The 19916-nt window shown below is 43.5% G+C and overlaps 1 protein-coding gene across 2 annotated transcripts in view; it reads right to left on the reverse strand.

Annotated features, from left to right (window-relative positions):
- Positions 1–16420, reverse strand: part of CPEB2 (cytoplasmic polyadenylation element binding protein 2) — a 56740-nt gene extending 40320 nt beyond the window's left edge. For both annotated transcript variants that reach the window (XM_052780455.1, XM_052780454.1), the window contains exons 1-3: positions 14900–16420; positions 11748–12026; positions 328–418 (exon numbers count right to left, since the gene is read on the reverse strand). In XM_052780455.1, coding sequence (XP_052636415.1) covers positions 328–418; positions 11748–12026; positions 14900–16333 — 1804 coding nt within the window. In that variant the 5' untranslated portion in view covers positions 16334–16420. The remainder of the gene's footprint in view (positions 1–327; positions 419–11747; positions 12027–14899) is intronic.
- Between the last annotated feature and the right edge of the window lie 3496 nt (positions 16421–19916).

The following is a 19916-nucleotide window of genomic DNA, read 5'->3' on the forward strand; positions in this document are numbered from 1 at the left end:
ACGGTATGTCTTCACAAACTGAGGTAGAATTTCCTACAGCAGACAAGTAAATTTCAAATAAAACTAACTATGAATTTCTTGGGGGAAGGGAGGGAAGGATGGTGGGGAGAGGGAGAAAAACCTATGAAGACACTAAAGCTTAAGTTTTAAACAACTGTAAATCATTGTTTTCAATAAAATACAGTTTGAGATTGACCTTTCATGTGAATTGAGAAAGTAATTCATTTGCTGTTTTAACATGAAACTAGAATCTAAATTAGCAATCAGTATTAATTCAAATATGCAGAACAGATAACTCTTTTTTCTTTATTTAGCATAATAACATACCTTTAAGTGGATCATGCTCTGCTCTCATAATGTCAATAAGGGAGTTTTCCAAAGAGTGCATATTCAGACTGTCATACATTCTATTTCGATCCTAAAAGAGAACAAAATCCTTAGTATTGAAATACAAATTCTGTACGTTTGAACAGGAAACTTGATAGGAAGACAAAGGTGCCTTCTAAAGGCTGTACACTCACTCTGGATATGGACAATGATACAAAAGCTTAAGATACCTGAATTTATTAACGGTAAGACCTGATTTTATTAACCGTAAGTTTAATAGTATCCAAATATAAAACTAGAGATGCACTGTGAAGAACTCTTCTGTGTATGCACTTTGATAACCTGTGATTGCCTGTTTCCTTCTGAAGAACTGCTTGAATGAGTTTTAGTGAAACACAGCAGAGATAAGCATTAGGCTGTTTAATGAAGGAGACTAATGTCTGTAAGAACTCAATTTCATTTCATGCAGAAGTTAAATAGTGAGTAAGGTGGGGAACTACAGGACAAGGACGGTCACCTCCTATGAAAGAAAGCATTTTCTTGGTGCTTGGCTAAGTTCCACGCATGGGCCCTCAGCCCCCCTGCTGAGACTGCACTTCCTGGCTTCTGAGTGATTAATCTGAGACCCTCTGCATACAAAGACTTGAGTTACAAATGGTCAGCACTAAATGGCTGAAGTTTGGAAAACTAAAGCTAAACTATGAAAAGAAAATGTCACAAAGTTTACTAATAGATTATCAGCCTTATAGAGAACAATTGTTTTGCACATGAAGATTAAGAAGAGTTACCATAATGTCTTACAAATATTTTCACTGAAGGTAATAAAAATTATGGTATTAAATCATGAATGTTTTCAGTGATTTTTATGCTCAACTAAGACATTTTCTCCCATGTTTTCTAATACACCCAAGTTAGAGAGACAGAAAAAAGATGACTTCTAACTTCTTTGGTCTTTCTGGGATACCTTCAGAGACTGAAAATAGTTTGCGTAAAACCTTAATCTCTTCTATTTGCAAGGCTTCTGGCTGGACTGTATTGCACTTAAAAGAATCCTGTAATCATGCCTTAATTTTACTGTTGTCTTGTCTCTAGTTGCACTGTAGTAATTCAACAAGGGTAGGATGAAATACACCACACGCATCCCATGACCATTAAAATTCACTAAAGATGCAGCCATCCACTTAGTACGTATATAATGGGGACAGAAGGTATCTGACCCACACTCACTGTGACTTTCCGTGACAGTTCAGCAGAACATAGATTAATTTCAAACTATGATGTCCCTCAGCAAGCATTCTTCATGTTTGGGGAATGAAAAACAAGCTTTGAAACAGAGGTTTTCTGTGAGTCAGAGACTGTGACTTATCAACAACTTTGCAAAACAAGCCATGATGAAACTTAAATTTACTTTCATCTTTCTTGGAACATTTAGTCAACTTGACACAACATTGGGATGAAGAGGGAGAAGCCTCTTTTTCAGCTCCCTCTCCCTCAAACAACTACAAAGAGTAATGGCTTCCTGTTGGGTAAACAATCTGCTATGTTCATTTGATCAAATCCTTTATTTTCTTTTTGGAAGCCCTTAAATAATTTTAATGATAAATTAAAAAAGTCAGTTTCTCTTGTCTCCTGCCATGTCCCAGACCAAATGCCACCAACAATTTGTGAGGTGATCTTCAACCTGGTTTGAGTGCCAACAAGTCACCAGTACTATTTTAGTTCACAGCAGCCTTATTTTGGGATTGACTGGCTTTCATTCAGTTCTCTAGCTGTCCTGAGAAGCAGAAGAATGAAACTGAAGTGACTAATCTGCTTCCATGCCCTTGCAGATTTGTTTCTCAATAGTGCAATGAAAAGAACCTGCTTACCATAGCAAACTTGCTTTCTACAGAAGGTGTGAGCAGTGACAAAGCTGGATCTGTTCCCTGCTGTCCCCTAGCATTCAGAAAGTATCTCAACAGGATTTTAAGGAAGTCTTAAATTCAGCTGAAGTCAGTACTTGGTAGGTAGTAAGTGCTCTTGCAAAAAACAATGCTGAAGAAACAGAAAACATGCTTTGCTACTTCTGTAGCTGATAGGGCAAAAGGAACTAGTATTGGTAAAAACTGGACTGAACTGTATGTGTGATGCTTTATCTTTGTTACAGGCTCATTAAATAAGATTTTATTTATTTTTTGATCATTGCTATATACATATATGTTGAGGTATCACATGACTATCTGGCAAATGGTCTTTACTGTATTCTTCCCCTGTATTCAGCACTGGTGAGGCCACACCTCGAGTACTGTGTGTGTTGGTTTTGGGCCCCTCACTACAGGAAAGACATTGAGGTGCTGGAGCATGTCCAGAGAAGGGCAACCAAGTTGGTGAGGGGCCTGGAGCACAAGTCTTATGAGGAGCGGCTGAGGGATCTGGGGTTGTTTAGCCTGGAGAAAAGGAGGCTGAGGGGAGACCTTATCGCTGTCTACAACTACCTGAAAGGAGGTTGTAGTGAGGTGGGTTCTGGTCTCTTCTATCAAGTAACTAGTGATAGGACGAAAGCAAATGGCTTCAAGTTGTGGCAAGGGAGGTTTAGGTTGCATATTAGGAAAAATGTCTTCACTGAAAGGGTTGTCAGACATTGGAACAGGCTGCCCAGGGAAGCGGTGGAGTCACCATCCCTGGAGATATTCAAAAAGTGCGTAGACAAGGCACTTCAGGACACGGTTTAGTGGGCATGGTTGATGGTTGGACTCGAAGATCTTGAAGGTCTTTTCCAACCTAAATGATTCTATGATACTGTAGACTTAACTTTGCTCTGGAGAGCAGAAGCCTGTAAGAAAGGGCTCCATCATGGTTAATTCCTAAAACTGGCCCATTTGGTCGCAGATCTTACAGAGAAATGGAAAAGTAAAACATATAACATGCATTTGTGATTCATTTGTAAACTACACCACTGGCTGACATGGTGCAATGATTGTAACTTCACCCTTGCATCACTCCGTTTTGCAAGCTCTGTGTATCCCAAGTAAAAGGTCTTGTGCTGCTGGAAGCAGGAGAAACAAACTTTTCCCATCCTCTTCACACCTTAGAAAGTTGATATTTATAAAACTAAAAAATGAGGTTTGTTTCTTTGAATTGTATTACTTCACTTCTGGCAGTCAAAACATGCAATAGGCATGCACTGTACAATATAAAAATTGTTGTGAATACACTAAAGTAAAGCAGGATTTAAATATGGGAATGGTATTCTGCTATCTCACTACCTACATCATGCTATCCATTTGTGAGTTTGGGCAATATCTAGGTAATCAGTGCTTCAAACTTTTAACATCTATTCCAATTCACACTGGTGAACTACGTACTATAAAGCAACATTATCTGAAATTTAACTATTTCAAAAGGAGTAAGTCATTCTTTGGATACAAGGTTCATTTTAAACCTTTGTGCAACTAGGCTTTATAATGCTAAAACACTGCTTTGTGCTCCCCAAATAGTGTATCATATCTTTAAAGAGCACAGTTATCTATGCAAATATGAAGCTTTCATTTCAAAGCAGAACTTTAAAAGTATTTCAGTAATGTAGGTCACATCAGCAAATGTTTTCTAGAAAGTTCTGCTGTAGAAAAAAAATCCACAACGGTTTGAAAGGGGACAGTTCTACTACAGCATGCTCTACTCAATCAGAAAATTTCCACTGTGATTTTCCTCAATCTTTAGGACAAGCATGAAAAGTACTACCACTGAAAATGATTGTTTTAGAAAGTTTTCCATGCATGTGGAAATGGTCCTAATTCTTGGGACTATCTTTAGTTTCATTATTTCAACACGGTTGATAAGCAGTTATCTTCTAAAACAACCTGGAACTACCTTTAAAACAACATGGAAATAGTCCCAAGAATTAGAACTATTTCCATGTTGTTTTAAAGGTAGTTCCAGGTTGTTTTAGAAGATAACTGCTTATCAACTGTGTTGAAATAATGAAACTAAAGATAATTAGTAGTACAAAGGCATTGATACATAAGCGTATATCTTAATACAAGTTTTGTATCATCCTAACTCCAAAAGCCCCTTTTGTCAAGGCTGAATTCCTGTAAAATATTTTGCATTTCCCTCACCTCTGCGGCTCGTCAGTCCTGTGCTAAGAAGCAAGTGAACTCTTGCTGTGTCAGAAGGTCTGTATCTCAGTGGAATGTCACAACATAATGCTAGTTTTTTCCCCAGATCCGACAGTTAACTTCTCCCAAGCACTATAAATTCTCACACTAGCTTTTTATTTCTTTTTAACTGTATAAACATTTGAATCCTGCTTGACCTACCTTTCCCATACCACAATCACAACTGCATTCATGCACAGCAGAACTGAAAACGTGGTTTTGGTGTAACTGCTTACAGATTCAGAGGTATATGGCTAAGTGACAAATTGTCACATCAACTTAAAAGTTAAGACTATGTAAGGAAGTTCACAGAAAAGTGATAATTATTTCTGAATTTTTACAAATTTACACAATATAGGAGAAGCATGAAGTATCCTACCTGTAGAATGCAGTTAGTGCTAGAAGGAATTTTTTGCAATGTTATGCAAAATGCATCTACAGAGTGCGCATTTCAGAAGTCCTCCCCTCATACATCTAAATGTGGAATGAATGGCAGGAGGGCAGCTTTCTCTGAAGAGCAAGTTTCAACACTAAATTGTTGGACAAATAATTTTTCTTGGCACAATCTATTTAGGACTTCTAAATAAATCCATGCAATTTGTGCAAAGATCATCCTGTTTGAGCATTTGCAGAAACTCAGCACAGTCACTTCTCAAAGCTTATATATTGTCATTTACACATAAAGCAAATACAAGGACAGAAACTATTAAACAGTGAATACAATTTTGCTAATCTTCAACCACAAACACTAAAAATAGATGTTCATAGTCAGGAAGTTAAACAACTTTGAATTTTGGACACATGCTTTAAACTACCAATCTGTAGGACTACTTCAAGTAAAAAATTAGACTTCTAACATAGGTATTAAATTCAGTAAATGCAAGTATCTTTAAAATATGCTCCTTTACGCATCACCACATATTCCAGAGAAATGTAGCACCATCCAATGGGGGCTGGAAACAACTTAGAAGTCATAAAGCTTCTAGTCAATTTTGAGTATGGTCTCAGCTAGCTGCAAAAAAAGACTCTGTAGCTTTGACCTTGCTAAATTAAGTGAATTTTTTAAAAGCTCAATTAAAGAAACTTTTTCTAAATCACTTCCCAAACTAAAATGTTAACAAGTTCAATTTTTTCACCTTAAAATTGACCTGAATAAAACTCTGTTCTACTAGAAAGTGACAGCTGATTTAATAATATTCACAGACTTAAAAGCACCTGAATACAGTATTCAGTGTTAATGTTAGCAGTAAAAACCTAATAATTAAGTACATTATATATTCTAAAATACCATCTTTGCTAGCATCTAAACTTAAAAGTCATTCTTATTTTAGTGAAGACATACTATAATCATAAGCCCCTTGTTGAAACCATAACTAGTGTAAATGAGAAACTTAATAGGAAAACCTATGACAACTACAATTTTAGCTCTATAAAAACACAAGGAGGAAGGTTTAAAGTAGACACATGAAATTGCTTGGTTACTTTCCATGGTGTCATTAGTGGTAAAGACTAACTATAATATCTGGTAGACATCTGTGAACTGTCAACCTGACAGCAAAAGTGTATTAAAGTGACACAATCCGCTGTGTAAGCTAACTGAGCCTAAAATGCACCAAGAACAGCTCCTGTGGCAGACACACCTACTTCCCAACTACATAAGCACTGAAAAACAAACAAAAAAAATCCCAACAGCATGTACTGTATCCACACTGGAGTACTTCAGCTCAAGAATATACATTCATAAACCAGAAACAAACAGACACATTATGGAGATGATTAAAGGCTTGGCAAGATTGACTTAACATACAAATCTTCTAGATTTGCCTCGTAACAGCTTCAACATAATACTAAAGGAACAATTAGATGTTTGAAGGGGAAGTTGTTATTCAAGTTTTCGGTTCTTTTAGGTTTTGGGGGATTTTTTTACTCTCTCCCCTGTCCCCCGTGTCCCCCTCCCCTCGCATCTAGAAATATCTACATAGTCTTGAGTATTTAAATGCAAATACATCAGACCATACGGTAAATGTACTTTCGGATAGATCTTAGGTGAGAACGTATTCATTTTCACTTAGCGAACAACTGTGCTTTGGCAGACAGAATGAGGAGAGATACGCTACTGAGCGTATACATCTTTGCTATACTACCACAGCTGCTAAGTATTTTGTTGAGTTTTCCAAACTCTGATTCTGACTTGCATTAACTGGACGAGCTGTATAACTGAAGCAAATTTTAACAGTAGGAGAGAATTCTTTGTTCGTAAGAGGTCATAAAAACATTTGTATGGTAAGCCCCACAAACTTTCTCCTAATTGATTCCTTTGAATCATTCATCTATGCAGCTCCAAATACTATTTATTCAAAGGTCTTAATCCTGAAGCTAGAAGTATGGCAGTAGACCATTTTCTCCAATTAGAGATATCCCCAGTATGGTCCTCAGACACAAATATCTGGTTTTGTATGTTATTTAATCAGTCCCAGGTAATCAATCTACTGCATTAAAAATCCTGAAGACGCTGTTCTGTTGCAGATATTGCCTTAGTAAAAATAAACTGGTAAAGCCTGACTTATAAATCAGTGTTTGGACAATTACACTAGTCTGAAGACTCAGCAGCTAGATACTCCCAATGTCTTCAAGTTTAACATAAGCTGCCAAACACCCAGCACTTCTGAAGAAACAGGCCACCTATTTAGGAGTCTAAATATGGCATTAAGAACCCAACTTTAGCAACTTGCTCTTCATCTAATATTGCCTGGTATGTGTGTCCTCTAGATTAGCCACTTTAAACTGTTAAGGTACATTTATTAAACCATACTAAAACTGTCATATTGAGAATCTGAAATCCTCTGAACGGAAGTGATTGTAAGGCAGAAGCAACATGACAGCACTTTAAATTAAATATCTAAAACTAACACGTTGTGACATACAATCTTAAAACTCATTGTGCTTTGCAAGTGTTTTGTTTTCTTTGAAAACTTTAGCACATTTCAAAAATAAATAGGAAAAGAAAAATCTGCATTTGTAAGAGATGGTACCTTACCATACAAATACCCAGCTGGAGAGCTATATTCAAACGTAGGATAATAAAGCTCAGCTTTTGGGACCACAAACATTTCACATACTGTTTGTTTGAACAAACAGGAAGGACAAATCAAGGTGAAAAACACCTGGACATGCAGTGTATTTCCTTAACTCAAAAGAGACAGAGAAACTAAATTCATATTCATAGAATGCAGTGTTTTTACTAGACTGAAAATAGTTAAACGCTGGAGTGTATTATTAAACTGTTATAATAGGTTTTAGTAAGCTTATTTGCAAGATTTTAAGAAACATTAAGTTGCAATCAAAATACGGTTAGCAGACAGTCCAATTTTTAAAAAAAATTTAGAAATAGTTAATTATTTTCCTCATCCAAGGAATGTAAATGAAAAAAATTAATATAAACCCCACTGATTTCTGTGCTTGCGTTTTGGCCACAGAAATGCCTGAAGCATGTTTTTTTTGGGGAAAAAAAAAAAAGTATCTGGGGTTAGAAATATATTTTTAGCTTTACACCCTATATGCATTTTTTTTTGTACTTTAGATCAGGGAATGAGAGAAGAATATTTGTATTGTCTAACTTCTTGACATTCAAAGTAAGTGCCTAAACTGGAATCCCAAGGGCTGTATAAGGTCAGTGGTGCCAGGTATGTTCTTCTAGAGAATTAGATTATCTAAATAAGGAGCCTAGATTCTCTCTAAGGAGAGAGAAATAGGCTCCTCAATTAAATGCTTAAGTTAGATGGTGTGAATACCTGACAAGATTTCTAATTGTTCCTTAATGATTCCGGTACAAGGCAACAATCCCTTCCCTGTATGAAGTACCTATAATGGTACAAGTAGAACTCAAACTTGTAGACATAATTTTTTCTATGAAAGAACTTTAACTGATGTAGTTTGTGTTATCTTAAAAACCTGAGGGAGGGAAAAAAGTTTCTTACAGTGAGTCACGTAAGAAAAACTTGGCTATTGGCTTAATTTGCTCACATTTAAATCAGTGTTGCCATGATGTTTAACTACTTTTATTTAAAAACAAAACAAAAACTCTTGAACTTTGGAAAACTCCTGAGAGATGGCCTTTATAACTGCTATAAGCAAAAGCAGCTTCGCTGTAACTAATGTGGCCACTGTGAGTTCAACTTTACGTGGGGCATGTTTCAGTTTTAACTATGAAGTACAGAAAATCTGCTTTCACCCCTTTAAGTAATACCCGTAATTACTTACTCAGTTATCAGTGATGACATTCATTGTCACTGGTATATTAGTTTAATGCCAAGAAATATTATTTTCATCAGAATTTATGTCAGTTCTATACTATCCATCAATGCAAACACCAAAGAATAAGTAAGTTTCATGGAAGGGAAAAGCTTTGAATTTGTATATGATTTCTCTGTGGCTTATCTTGTTTGCATCGGGTACATGTTTTACAGGAACTGGACGAGCAGCTGACACTGCTGAATGCCAATCGGACTTAGCAAAAAATATATAGCATTTTAAAAAATAGCAGAACATTAATGATCTACAGAAAGTTAGTCAGTGAGGACACTGGCTTTTCTAAGCTGTTTTCATTTGCTAAGCTTGAGCTAGCTAAAGTTCGGAGGAGAGGTGCTTTGTCCCCTGCCACACAAAACGATTACTGCAGTTAAAACAAAAATGCATGATCATGCAGAAAAGTATTCTGCAAAACTGTGAATTATGCAGTATGTATTCAATATGCATGCTAAGATGTGTTTGCTCTGTGGAGGCTTGGAAGAAATAGGTAACGTCTATGTACACATGCTTTTGTGCAAGACTTTCCAAATGGCACAAAATTTAATTACTGCTATTTTTTAGTATCTTCTGAAATTGCTACTGTATCTTTAAGAATCCTCAATCTAAATACTTCAGCCTTTTATGGAAGGAGACAAGGACAGTATGAATTAGCAAGATGGGTGTTTGACAGCATCACAATTGCCAACACAAGTCCTGATGAAAAGAAGCACCAGCTCCAAGCTCTATTTAACTTTTTCATTATGACTTGCAAAATGTAACAGTCATCACAAGGAATTAACTATATAACAATAGTACAATAACTGAAAAATAAAAACACGATTTCAGTGTAGCAAAGTAATTTGTGGAAGCATCTAGTGTTTCCACAATAGCAGTAGATAACACTGCAACCCTTCAAAAAGGATTATTTTTACTGTGTTCAGCAACTATGACTTTACACATGTAAAGAAGATTTAAGCATAGATAGATCTACAGCATAAATATAGCCAAACAGGTCTATTTAATAGGTGACTCTGGTGCTCACATGTAAGACCAACAATTAAGTGTGCCTACCTTCTCACTTTGACACTATCTTTTTAAAAAATAACCCAAAAGCAACACCCCACCCAAACTAAAACATTGTGTTCTATAACAAAAGTTAAATTGCAAGGATTTTTTTCTACCCTACCAGATAGAAATTACTTAGATTATCATTTGAATACACAATACTTTTGCTTAGACATAAAATGAGTTAATCTATATTAGACAACAGCTGTAGAAGCTTCTGAAAGTGCAAATAGTCATACTGACTCGTAAGGCATACTGAATGAGTAAACATACTCACAACTTGTGCTTAGCTGCATATGAATTCCAACGTATACGTCACTGCAGTTTCAACGTATGATGGCATTAGTATTTTTAACCCTGTTCCTTAGGCTAACATCTTCAGGAGACATTTCAGTATTTACTTTCAACTATTCTTGGAGGCCTCCACCGCAAAGCATTACCTATCTGTAATCTGTTTTCCTTAACAGATCAAGTTGAATACATAAAGAATGGCACATTTTTTCCCATCTTTCCACTCCCCCCAAAATTATTCAACTACAATATTTCAGCTAGCAAGGCTACTTAACGGAAGAGATCTTCACAGTATAGGCAAATCCTCTTAATTTTTTCAGGTCCAATGCACACACTTGGAGCAGAATTTAGGTATGTCCAAAAGTCACCATTGACCTCAAGAATACTGCAAGTATCAGAGCTCACCTGGATAGAGTCAGGACATGGTCTCTTGTGCCAAATGGAACTCCACCAACAAAATGGTAAGAAAAATAGGAACTCTAGTGGGATATCTGGTCCCAGGGAGCACCCTTTTGCCACTATTACAGCTACATAAGGATTAGCTTGCTAATTGATGCAAATACAGCTGTACAAACTCAAATATGGTCACAATTACAACAAATGAAACTCTAGGTTGCTCTGTGTGAAACCTAACAAAACCCAAATATAATAGCCTTATGTGGAGATAAAGAAACATTCTAATTATTTTCTCTGCATATTATCTTTTTCACTTTTGCTGGAATATGGTAGCTCAGTGTGAGACAAAAAATGAAGCTGACACAGGCGTAACGAAAATTAAAGAATGTACAGAATTAACAGAATAATCTGCTTTCTATTTTAAAATGCATTGTTTCTAAAATAAGTTGCCTAAGCTTTTTTTGTAACAAAAAAACCCCCATGCAAAAACTATAAACTGTTAGAATGGCAGCTGAGATTGGGATCCAAAATAATAAAGGTCTCTGCTAACAAGAAATGTTATGACTAAATGAATATAGGCAGGAATGGAAAAAATAACATTTTACCAACAGGTAACTTGAGGCTGGAGTTAAGTGACTTACCTAAAGTCACATAAGATGTCACTGGCAAAATTCAGGAGGTGAACCCAGATCTTTAGTTCTAAGACACATCCTCCTGTTTAACACTTCTAAATCACACAGCTTCCAGCCAAAACATAACAAAAAAGTTGCTAGAATGCGGAGGAAAAAAAAAAATCTCACTAACATGCAAATGTCAGCCTAGAATACCAGTAAAAGACGAACGTGACAAAGACTCAGAGCCATCTACAAAAGTAAGAAAACCTATGTACAAGGACAAGCGAACAAAAAAATCCTAAGTTTTAAAGGGATTTATAAAAATACGAGTGTTACCGCAGGCAGAAAATACTTGCTGGGTTAAACATATTTTGCTCTATTGCTGCATCAGTGGCTACAGTTTCTATCTTTCTTGACAGTCAATATTCTTAATTAACTGTGAGAATCATACATTGCTGAATACACTGCAAACGCTGGGGTTAGTTGCAGTTTAGGACTAAAAATAATACAGAAATATACAATTTTCAAACCAAGTATCAGGGCTGTAACCACCGTTTAATTCTCATTTAAAATTAATGAAGCCAAAATGCTATGCAAGACCATGAACACACCAGTTACATACCATCCTTACCTGCAAAGGAAGAAGAGTATTACTGTTGTTGTCAGTTCGGAAAACATTATCTTCAATCCACGATTTTGGTGTCAGTGATGGAGTGGAGCGAGTAAATTTAGGAGGAGCTATGACATTACCAGAAAAGGGCTTCTTCAAAGGAGAGATCTGGTTCATAGTTCCTGGAATTCCCATGTTTCCAGTTCTACGATGGTCTCTGCCATGCATTCCTCCCCAGGATATATTTCCTGTGCTCCAGCCGCTACTCTGATTGCTCCAGGGCGACTGCTTCAGAAGAGGCTAAAAAGATAAAATTCGTTTATATTATTTTGAAAATACCTGAAATGTTTTTCTACTTTAAAAACCCCACAAAATAACAAAAAACAAAACAAACAACCACCAAGTAATCAATGTGCAGACATTTCTATAAACCCCTCTTTCCTGATAACATGTAAATTAATTACCGAGGCAAGGAAGAAAACACAGCATCATAAAAACCCCTGTAATTCCCACTGCCCCATACTCTCCCCCAAAAACCCTGCAGTACTTATGCAAGCAGTTTAGATTATCATTTTAGTAATTGGTAGCATTCTTTAAAGCTACCAGGTAGAACAATTCCAGGGTATAACACCATGTTACAAAAATCCCTGAGACCATTTTATCACACATTATTTGGTATTATATAGTAACATCACTGCAAAAATAACACAAGAATTTCAAAGGCATCAATTTTAAAAATTATTAATAATAATTATTATTCTACTAATAATAATTATTTATACTCAGTGAGTAGTAGTATTTCACTAGAGTGAGTAGAAATTTAAAAATTAAAATTGAGATGGCAGATTGATTTCCCCCCCTACTATTTTGAGTATCATTGTCTCAGTATTACCATATAAGAGCAAAAAGAGCAGCAATTACTGTACAGAGAATCTGTTTGAAGGAGTTATCTTAACAGTTCCACATTAAAATGCATTATTCTGAAGCTACTGCTCAAGTATTTCTGGAGTAATCAACAGGACTATCTGTGGAATTCTGCAGGGTGGAATCTGGGGGTTTTTTTGATTTTTTTTTCCTCTATTTAGATGTGGTATAAAGTATTTCTCTATCTAACAAATGCACTATATTCCTCAATATGAAAATGTAAGCAGTCTTTAGAGGGAAGATTTTACAGGATGGTAAGTTTTTATTCCTAAGCCACAACTTGTGCTAAAAAGTGACCTATAGTGCTTGTCATACTACCAAGAGGTGGACCCACTGAGCATGACTGACAGTGAAGAACGATATTTATCTTTAGTGTTCTCAAATCTGACTGTTCTTGGAAAGGCTTTTTCTCAAACATAGAAATGGGGTGTGTGGGATATTCTAAATACAGTTCTTCTGTGAAATCAAAACACAGTACTTTAAGCTTAGCTGCAAGCAACCCTCAGCTTGTAGTTCTAATAACTTAAAAATTTAAAGCATGTCAATTCATCAATATGTTATATATTAAACAGAACTTCCTGAAGACAGACAAAATTATAAGACAACCCCCTCCCCCCCGAAAACAAACAAAAAAACCCACTAAAGCCATTCTTGGTCAAGTAATCAGGAAAACATCCCATTCTATATAATTATAGATAATTATGTTGTAAAACTTGAATACTTCGGTTGGAATTTTGGGAGAGGCAGGCACTCTATTGTGAAACAAACCTTAAGAGATAATGCCAAATGTTAACAAGCCTCTAATATTGCTAGCTATGCTGTCATGGCACTGTTTAAGTTTACCTACAACTTGTAACTGAGAGAAAATTCCTGTACACATCACTGTTGGAGAATTGCTTTGGAATTTGTTTGAAGAGGGTTATTATAGATGTTAAGGACAACTAGCTCCTAATCATGATGCATCCAAATCAATTCTTGGACAGGCAGCACTCTTAATGGGAGATTCCAGTTCTGATAAAAGCGCTTCACAAATCCAGCTCTACCGATTAAAACTGACAGGACTTAATACCAGAATGAAAGAAAAATTAAGATGAGGCCTATTTAACTTCAGCTTTTCATAACCGATCAGATAATCGGAGCAAGATGTGGCTATAATGCACTAGCAGGTAATATTAACGTGGACCTGCTTTTCTCTGATTTCTTACAACGAATATTTTGTTCCAGGAGGAAAGGGAAACTTCCATTTTAAGACGGGATCGTTATGTCGCTCGATTAAAATCGGTAGCAGAACTACGGTAACCTGAAACATTGCGCTGTCTTTCGATACAAATTCAAGTAATTTGGGGCAAAACCCATGAAAAGACAACAACGTTGACAGCTTTCCCATCTGAATCTACTTTCGGTGACCGGTGCCCATCCAACCGAGCACGCCCAGGGGGGGCGAGGGCAGGTCTGAGGCTGGGGAAGGGGCTTCCCGGGGAGGAGGCACCGGCCGGAGCTGTCAGGCTCATTGTTCGGGGACACCGCGCTCGCTACGGGCGACTGCGGCGCGGCGGGGGGGGGGGGGGGCAAGAGGGGTATTTTCACGGTGAAACTCCTTCCTGACACGAAAAGGAGCGTTTACTGTCTTTTCAAAGAGGAACCCCCCTCCTCTCATCCCGAAAAGAAACGACGTCCCTGGGCAGCCGGCGGCGTCCCGAGGAGGGCCGGTCACAGCCCAGGGGACGCGGCCGAAGCGGCCGCCCTGCCACCTGCCACCCGGAACGGGCGGGGAGCAGCGGCCGGGCGCGGGGCGGGCCGCTGCCAACAGCCTCCCGGCCCGAGCCCTACGGCCGCCTTCCAGTCTGGCCCCGCAGCGGGCGGCGGGCGCAGGTGCCCTCTCGCCGGCCACCGGCGGCCCTCAGCCCGCCGAGCGCTGTGGGGCGACAGCGGCCGGGCCGGGCCCCGCCCTGCCTCCGACGCCGCGGTCCCGCCGGGCTGTCACCGCCGCGCAGCCTCGCCCGGCGCCGGCAGCGGGGACAGAGAAGCCTCCCGGCTCCCCCGACTAGCGAAACGGGGGGAAGAGAAGCAGAAGCCTCCCCCCCCCACCCCCGCGTCGTCCTCCCGTCCCCCTCTGCTCCCCTCTCCGCCGGGGCTCCCCCTCGCCCCGGTCTCCCCCGGTCCGCCCCGGGCTCCCTTCCGGAGCCGGCTCGCCCGGGCTCCCTGCCGCCCCGCCGCGGCTGCCCGGCCCTCCCGCCGCCGCCCGGTACCTGGTGGTGGTTGTAGGAGTTTCTCTGCTGCAGGAAGGCGGCGGCGGCGGCCGCCGCCTGGTGTTGGTGCTGGAGCTGGGGGCTCACAGGGGATCTCCGGTTCTGCTGTTGCTGCTGCTGCTGCTGCTGAGGTAAATTCATCTGCGGCGGCGGCGGGGGGGCGGCCGAGAAGGGGCTGCTGAAGGGCCCGGCGCAGGGGTTGTGCGGAGACACCGGCGAGAAGCTCTGGAAGAAAGCGGGGTTGATCGATGACGGGATCCCCGGGTAGAAGCTGGTCTCGGACTCCGGGCTCGGAGGCGGCATCGCGCTGATCTGCCCACCGCCGCCGCCGCCGCTGGAGACCGGAGGCTGCTGCGTCTGCTGCGGAGGCGGCGACGAGGTCTGCACCGACCAGGGGGTGCCGAAGCCGGGCAGCGGCGGAGGAGGAGGGGAAGCCGCCGAGGAGGAGCCGCCCCCGCTCTGGTGATGGGGGCTGGGGATCTCCGGGCTCTGCAGGCTGCTGAAGCCAGAGCCTAGCCCGCCGGGCAGGAGGTTCCCGGGGCTGCCCAGCAAGTGGCTGTTCGGGGGGGACTCCATGGGGGGCAGCTTGGCTCTCGCCTGCAGATGAGGAGGAGACGGAGGCGGATTCACGCAGGAGGCGGCGGCCACCCCCACATTGGGGTCCGCGGACGCCGATCCCCCCGGGCAGGAAGGGGCGAGCCGCTCTGAACCCCCCCTGTCCGCGCCGCCCTTGTGCTCGGCCGGGCTGAGGGGCCGGTGGTGCGGGTAGTCCCCCGTCCGCGGCGGCTCCGGGGGGTGAGCGCTGAGGAGCGGGAGCTGCTGCTGTTGCCTGCGCTCCTGCTGCTGGTACTTGTCAGTGGGGTGGCTGAACTGCTGCTGCTGCTGCTGCTGAGGGGGGTGGTGATGATAGTCTGGGGGGTGGTGGTTATTCAGGGGGTGGCTGCTGCCGAGCTGGGCTGGGCTGCTGAGCTGCTGCTGCTTAAACTCTTTCCTCTTCTGGCTCAGCTGAGGAGGCGGCGGCTGTTGCTGCTGCGGTTGCTGCTTGTTTAAATCCTGGTGGGGGCTGAGACTGGGTTTAAAGTCAGAGGAGGGGTGGCCGAGAGGGGGGTGTCCCGATGCGGGGCTGCTGCCCAGCCTCTCGCTGCCTGCCTGCTGCTGCTGTGTCACCCCCAGGAGCAGCTCATCCTGCATGTTTTGATGATGCGCAGCAGCGGCCGCCGAGGGGAATAGAGAGGGCGGCGGCGACCCACCGGACCCGCCGCCGCTGCCGGAGGAACCGGTTACAGCGGGTGAGGAGGAGGAGGAGGAACGAGAGGCGGCTGCCGCCACTGCCAGGGAGGGGAAGAGCCCGGCGGAGCCAGCGCCTCCTACACCCGAGGGTGGGCTGGGGCTGGAGGTCGCCGTCTGCGGGAGCCCGCGGCTGCGATCCCCCATGCAATGGGGGGGGGGGGCTCCCCGGCACCGGCTCAGCGGAGGGGTGAACTCCCCACCCCGGGAGTCTGAAGAGACAAAGATAATTAATAATCTTCAGGGGGAGTGTGGGGGGGTAAACACCCGCCTATCGCAGACCACTATACAAGCCAAAAAATAGCCACTTTCTAGAAAAAAACCCTCTTCCTTGCCATAATTTCCACTACACTGGTTTTAAAAATACCGGAGCCGTTCGATAATAAATAATCCTATTTTTGTCAGGGGTTTCCCCCCCCCCCCTTCTAATCTATCGCGACCCCCGGTAGGGCGGCCCTTCCCGCCTACAGTCGCGCACCCGCAGTAATCCGCTAGATCACCATAAATACCCGCGGACAGGTCGTGCCCCCCCCGACCGCTCCCCGGTAACTCCTCCGTCCGACCCCGACCCCCCCCCCAGCCGCTACACCGGGTAACGCGGGGGGAAAGCGGGGCGTTTCCAGGCTTGGCACTGGCGGGGAGGGACGGGAGGCCGCCGGTACCCCCACAGGGCGGGCGGCCCCAGTTTCGGCAGCGGGGCTCCACTTGACCCCCAGCCGCCTCCCCCGCCCCCACTGCCGGCTCGGAGCCGGCTGCAACGCCCTTAAGAATGCCGGAACATTCGTCATGGTTACGTCACGACCCCCCTCCCCGCGCCCGCCCGGCCGACCTTGGTAATGAGCCGGCGGGTGCGCCCCCTCATGAATAATGCATTACTGCGGGAGCCCCACCCCCTTGCCTGTCGCTGGCGCTGCTCGGGGCGGGGTAAGGGAGTGTGTGTGTGCGCTCGCGATGCGCGACGCCCGCGCGCACGGCGCCGACGAGCCGGGTGAGCGCTACCACTTAAGCGGGGGGGAAGGGGAGGTGACAGCCTTTTAGTAACGCCCTGAAGATCTGCTGGCCTTTTGGGTGAGGAAGGCACTCGCTGGGCTGCGACGACGTACCTGCCCTCAAGTGGGCAATACCTGAAATAAAACGATTTTATTTCGTTTTGCGGCAGCGGGTGCGGCCGGCTTTTACCTCCGCAGACAGGGTGGGGGAGGCTGGGCTGGTGGTTTCTTCCGCCGCCTGTGATCCCGTCAGGCAGTCGTTCAGGGAGGCGGGGCGCCCCGCCCCCTCGCCTCGCGCGCCGCTCATTTGCATTGACGCAGGGCCGCGCGCCACGGGCGGGCGGCGGGGGGTGGGGCGCGAGGGCGGTGGCACGAGACGGGCGGGTGCCGAGGCCCAGCGGCGGGAGCCCCGCCCCGCCCCGTGCCCCGCCCCCTCCTCGCGGCGTTCCCTTAGCGGCCGCCCTGCCCGCGCGTGCTGGGATGTCGCGCCTCCACCCGCCGGTGGGGCTTGGGGCCGGGGGCCGGTGTCTCCTCACGGCGGTTCGGCCCGTGGGGGGCTGGAGGGGCAGGCTCGGGGTGTGGCCTCCCGTTCCCTCTGTGGTAGGGAGTCTCTCTGCCCGACCTGGGCACTCCTGGCCCTGTGGGGCAGTGGAGAGTCTCCGCCGCCCCGACCTCTCCACACAGATCCTGCCATCAGACCATGGCGCTCATTTGTTGGGCTCCTCGGAGACCCACAAGAGCTCGGACCGAGCCGGCACTGAGGCGTGGTGGCACGTGGTGGTGCCTTTTGAGGTATTTCCTGGACAGATGGTATTAAAGGTGGGGTTTTAACCCTTTCCATCTAGTGGAAGCACAGCTCTTGGCACCTGCTTAATACAAACAAATAAATAGTTTGGCAGTGAATAGATGTAATGCTGTTATAGATGTAGATATCCCTGAAAAGACTAAAATAAGTGAGCTCCCTTTGTGCTCCGGGAAAGCTGTAATTCAGCAGTGAGAGAATTAATACGTGGCTATCGAATGCGAGAGTACATCGGGGAAGTGTCATTATATGCTTGACCTATTGTACTTTTTTCTAGGCATCCATTAGTGGCCACTGTCAAAGACTGGATGGCTGCTTTCCATTTGGCCAATGGACCTTTTGTCTGACCCAGTGTAACAATTCTTATTTGTTAAATCTGTATGTGTTTGTTATATGCATATAAACTGTGGAGGAAAAAAAACTGGTTCAGCATCTGCAGTCATCTCCGATGTGATCGTGAACCTGTGTGGGTGGGTGTATTTGGGTATCCATGCCATCTTGCAGGGTTAAGATGAAAATACATTTGCAGCATAGAAGAATAATTGATACATATTTATCTTTGCTGTATTATGGCTTAGTACTCCAGAATTATTCATGATATTGGCATCTGTTTCAAGAACTCTGCAGCCGTCTGTCTTACAAGTGGTAAAAAAATAAGAGTGCAGACCAAGGCCCTGCAGATGATCACAAGGTGAGTAAATGTTGCCGGCCAAGTAATGGTTCCTCTCTGAATAGTGAGTTGCTTCACAGCACAGTCCTCAAACATTAGTTTTGTGAGCTGCAGAACTGGTAGCATCTGGCTTCCCTTTGTGTTCATGTCATACGCTTGACATTTGGTTATGTGCAAGCCTGAACAGAAGCTGTCCTCTACCTGGGGCGTTCTCGGGCATCTGGCAAGGGTGGAAGCCATGCTGCACTGTGTCTCTCCTATAACCAGCTGCCTGTTTCTACAAAGTGTGTAGGAACTCATTTAGCTGGCTTTTTTGTAAGCAGTCAGCTTCTCTGTCCCTCACCTTTAAATCAAGCCCGAATTCTAGTGATTCTTCCTTCAAAACAGCTATCGTGGGATCTGTGAGTAGTCTTTTTAAATTGACTGAAAGACAAAAATTCTCACATCCTCTGTGACAGCTTCTCTCTGCCATGGTAGCTACCTACCCTAATCGTGTGTGTTTATTAAAACAACTTCCATGGGGTGAATCTCATCTATTTTTAACCATGTAAAAATAAGCATCTGCTCTGCATTAGCTGCCTAATCTTCTACAAACACAAGACAGGTGCTGCCAAAGGATGATCCATCCTACCCTAATGCAGGTGCCTTTAGAAAGAGAAACCTGACCTCTCTCTTCACTGATTAGGTGCAAAGCTTCTGGCTCTATCTTTCTGCAGAATCCAGGAGGTCTTCGGTGCTCCTTGATCTTGTGGTATATGCTTCTTGACTCTGATACAAGCAAGAACAGCTGTACCAAGTCAAACCAAGAATCCTTCAGGCTGTATATCCTGGCTCTTCTGCCTCTGATACGAGACCCCTTGGTGTGTGCTGCGGCCACCAATTCTGGCATCTCCTCTACCAAATCAAGCCTCTTAACTGGGACCTTGGTGCCATCAAGAAGCACTGAGTCCTGTCCTTGGTGCTGTTTGTTTTATCTCTCCAGTTCCCAGTTTCTTGATTTTTGACCGTTTGGCCTTCACACCCTCTTGCTTTAATGTTTTTTTCCCTCACTTGTAATCCCTTGATTCCTTCCTGCTCTCTTTTATCGTAGCTGCCCCTTTCCAGGGAAGGTTTGAGAGCTTTTTTGGATTGGGCTAGTAGGAAGGTAATAGTGTCTGAAAATAGATGCCTAAACAAATGTGTAAGAACAGACCAAGCATGTATAATGCTTCCTTCAGTTACCTCAACCATTTGCAACTCAGGAACTTCCTAAATTTGCCTTTCCAGAGC

This window comes from Harpia harpyja, chromosome 2 (genome assembly GCF_026419915.1).
Source record: "Harpia harpyja isolate bHarHar1 chromosome 2, bHarHar1 primary haplotype, whole genome shotgun sequence".
NCBI classification, from domain to species: Eukaryota; Metazoa; Chordata; class Aves; order Accipitriformes; family Accipitridae; genus Harpia; species Harpia harpyja.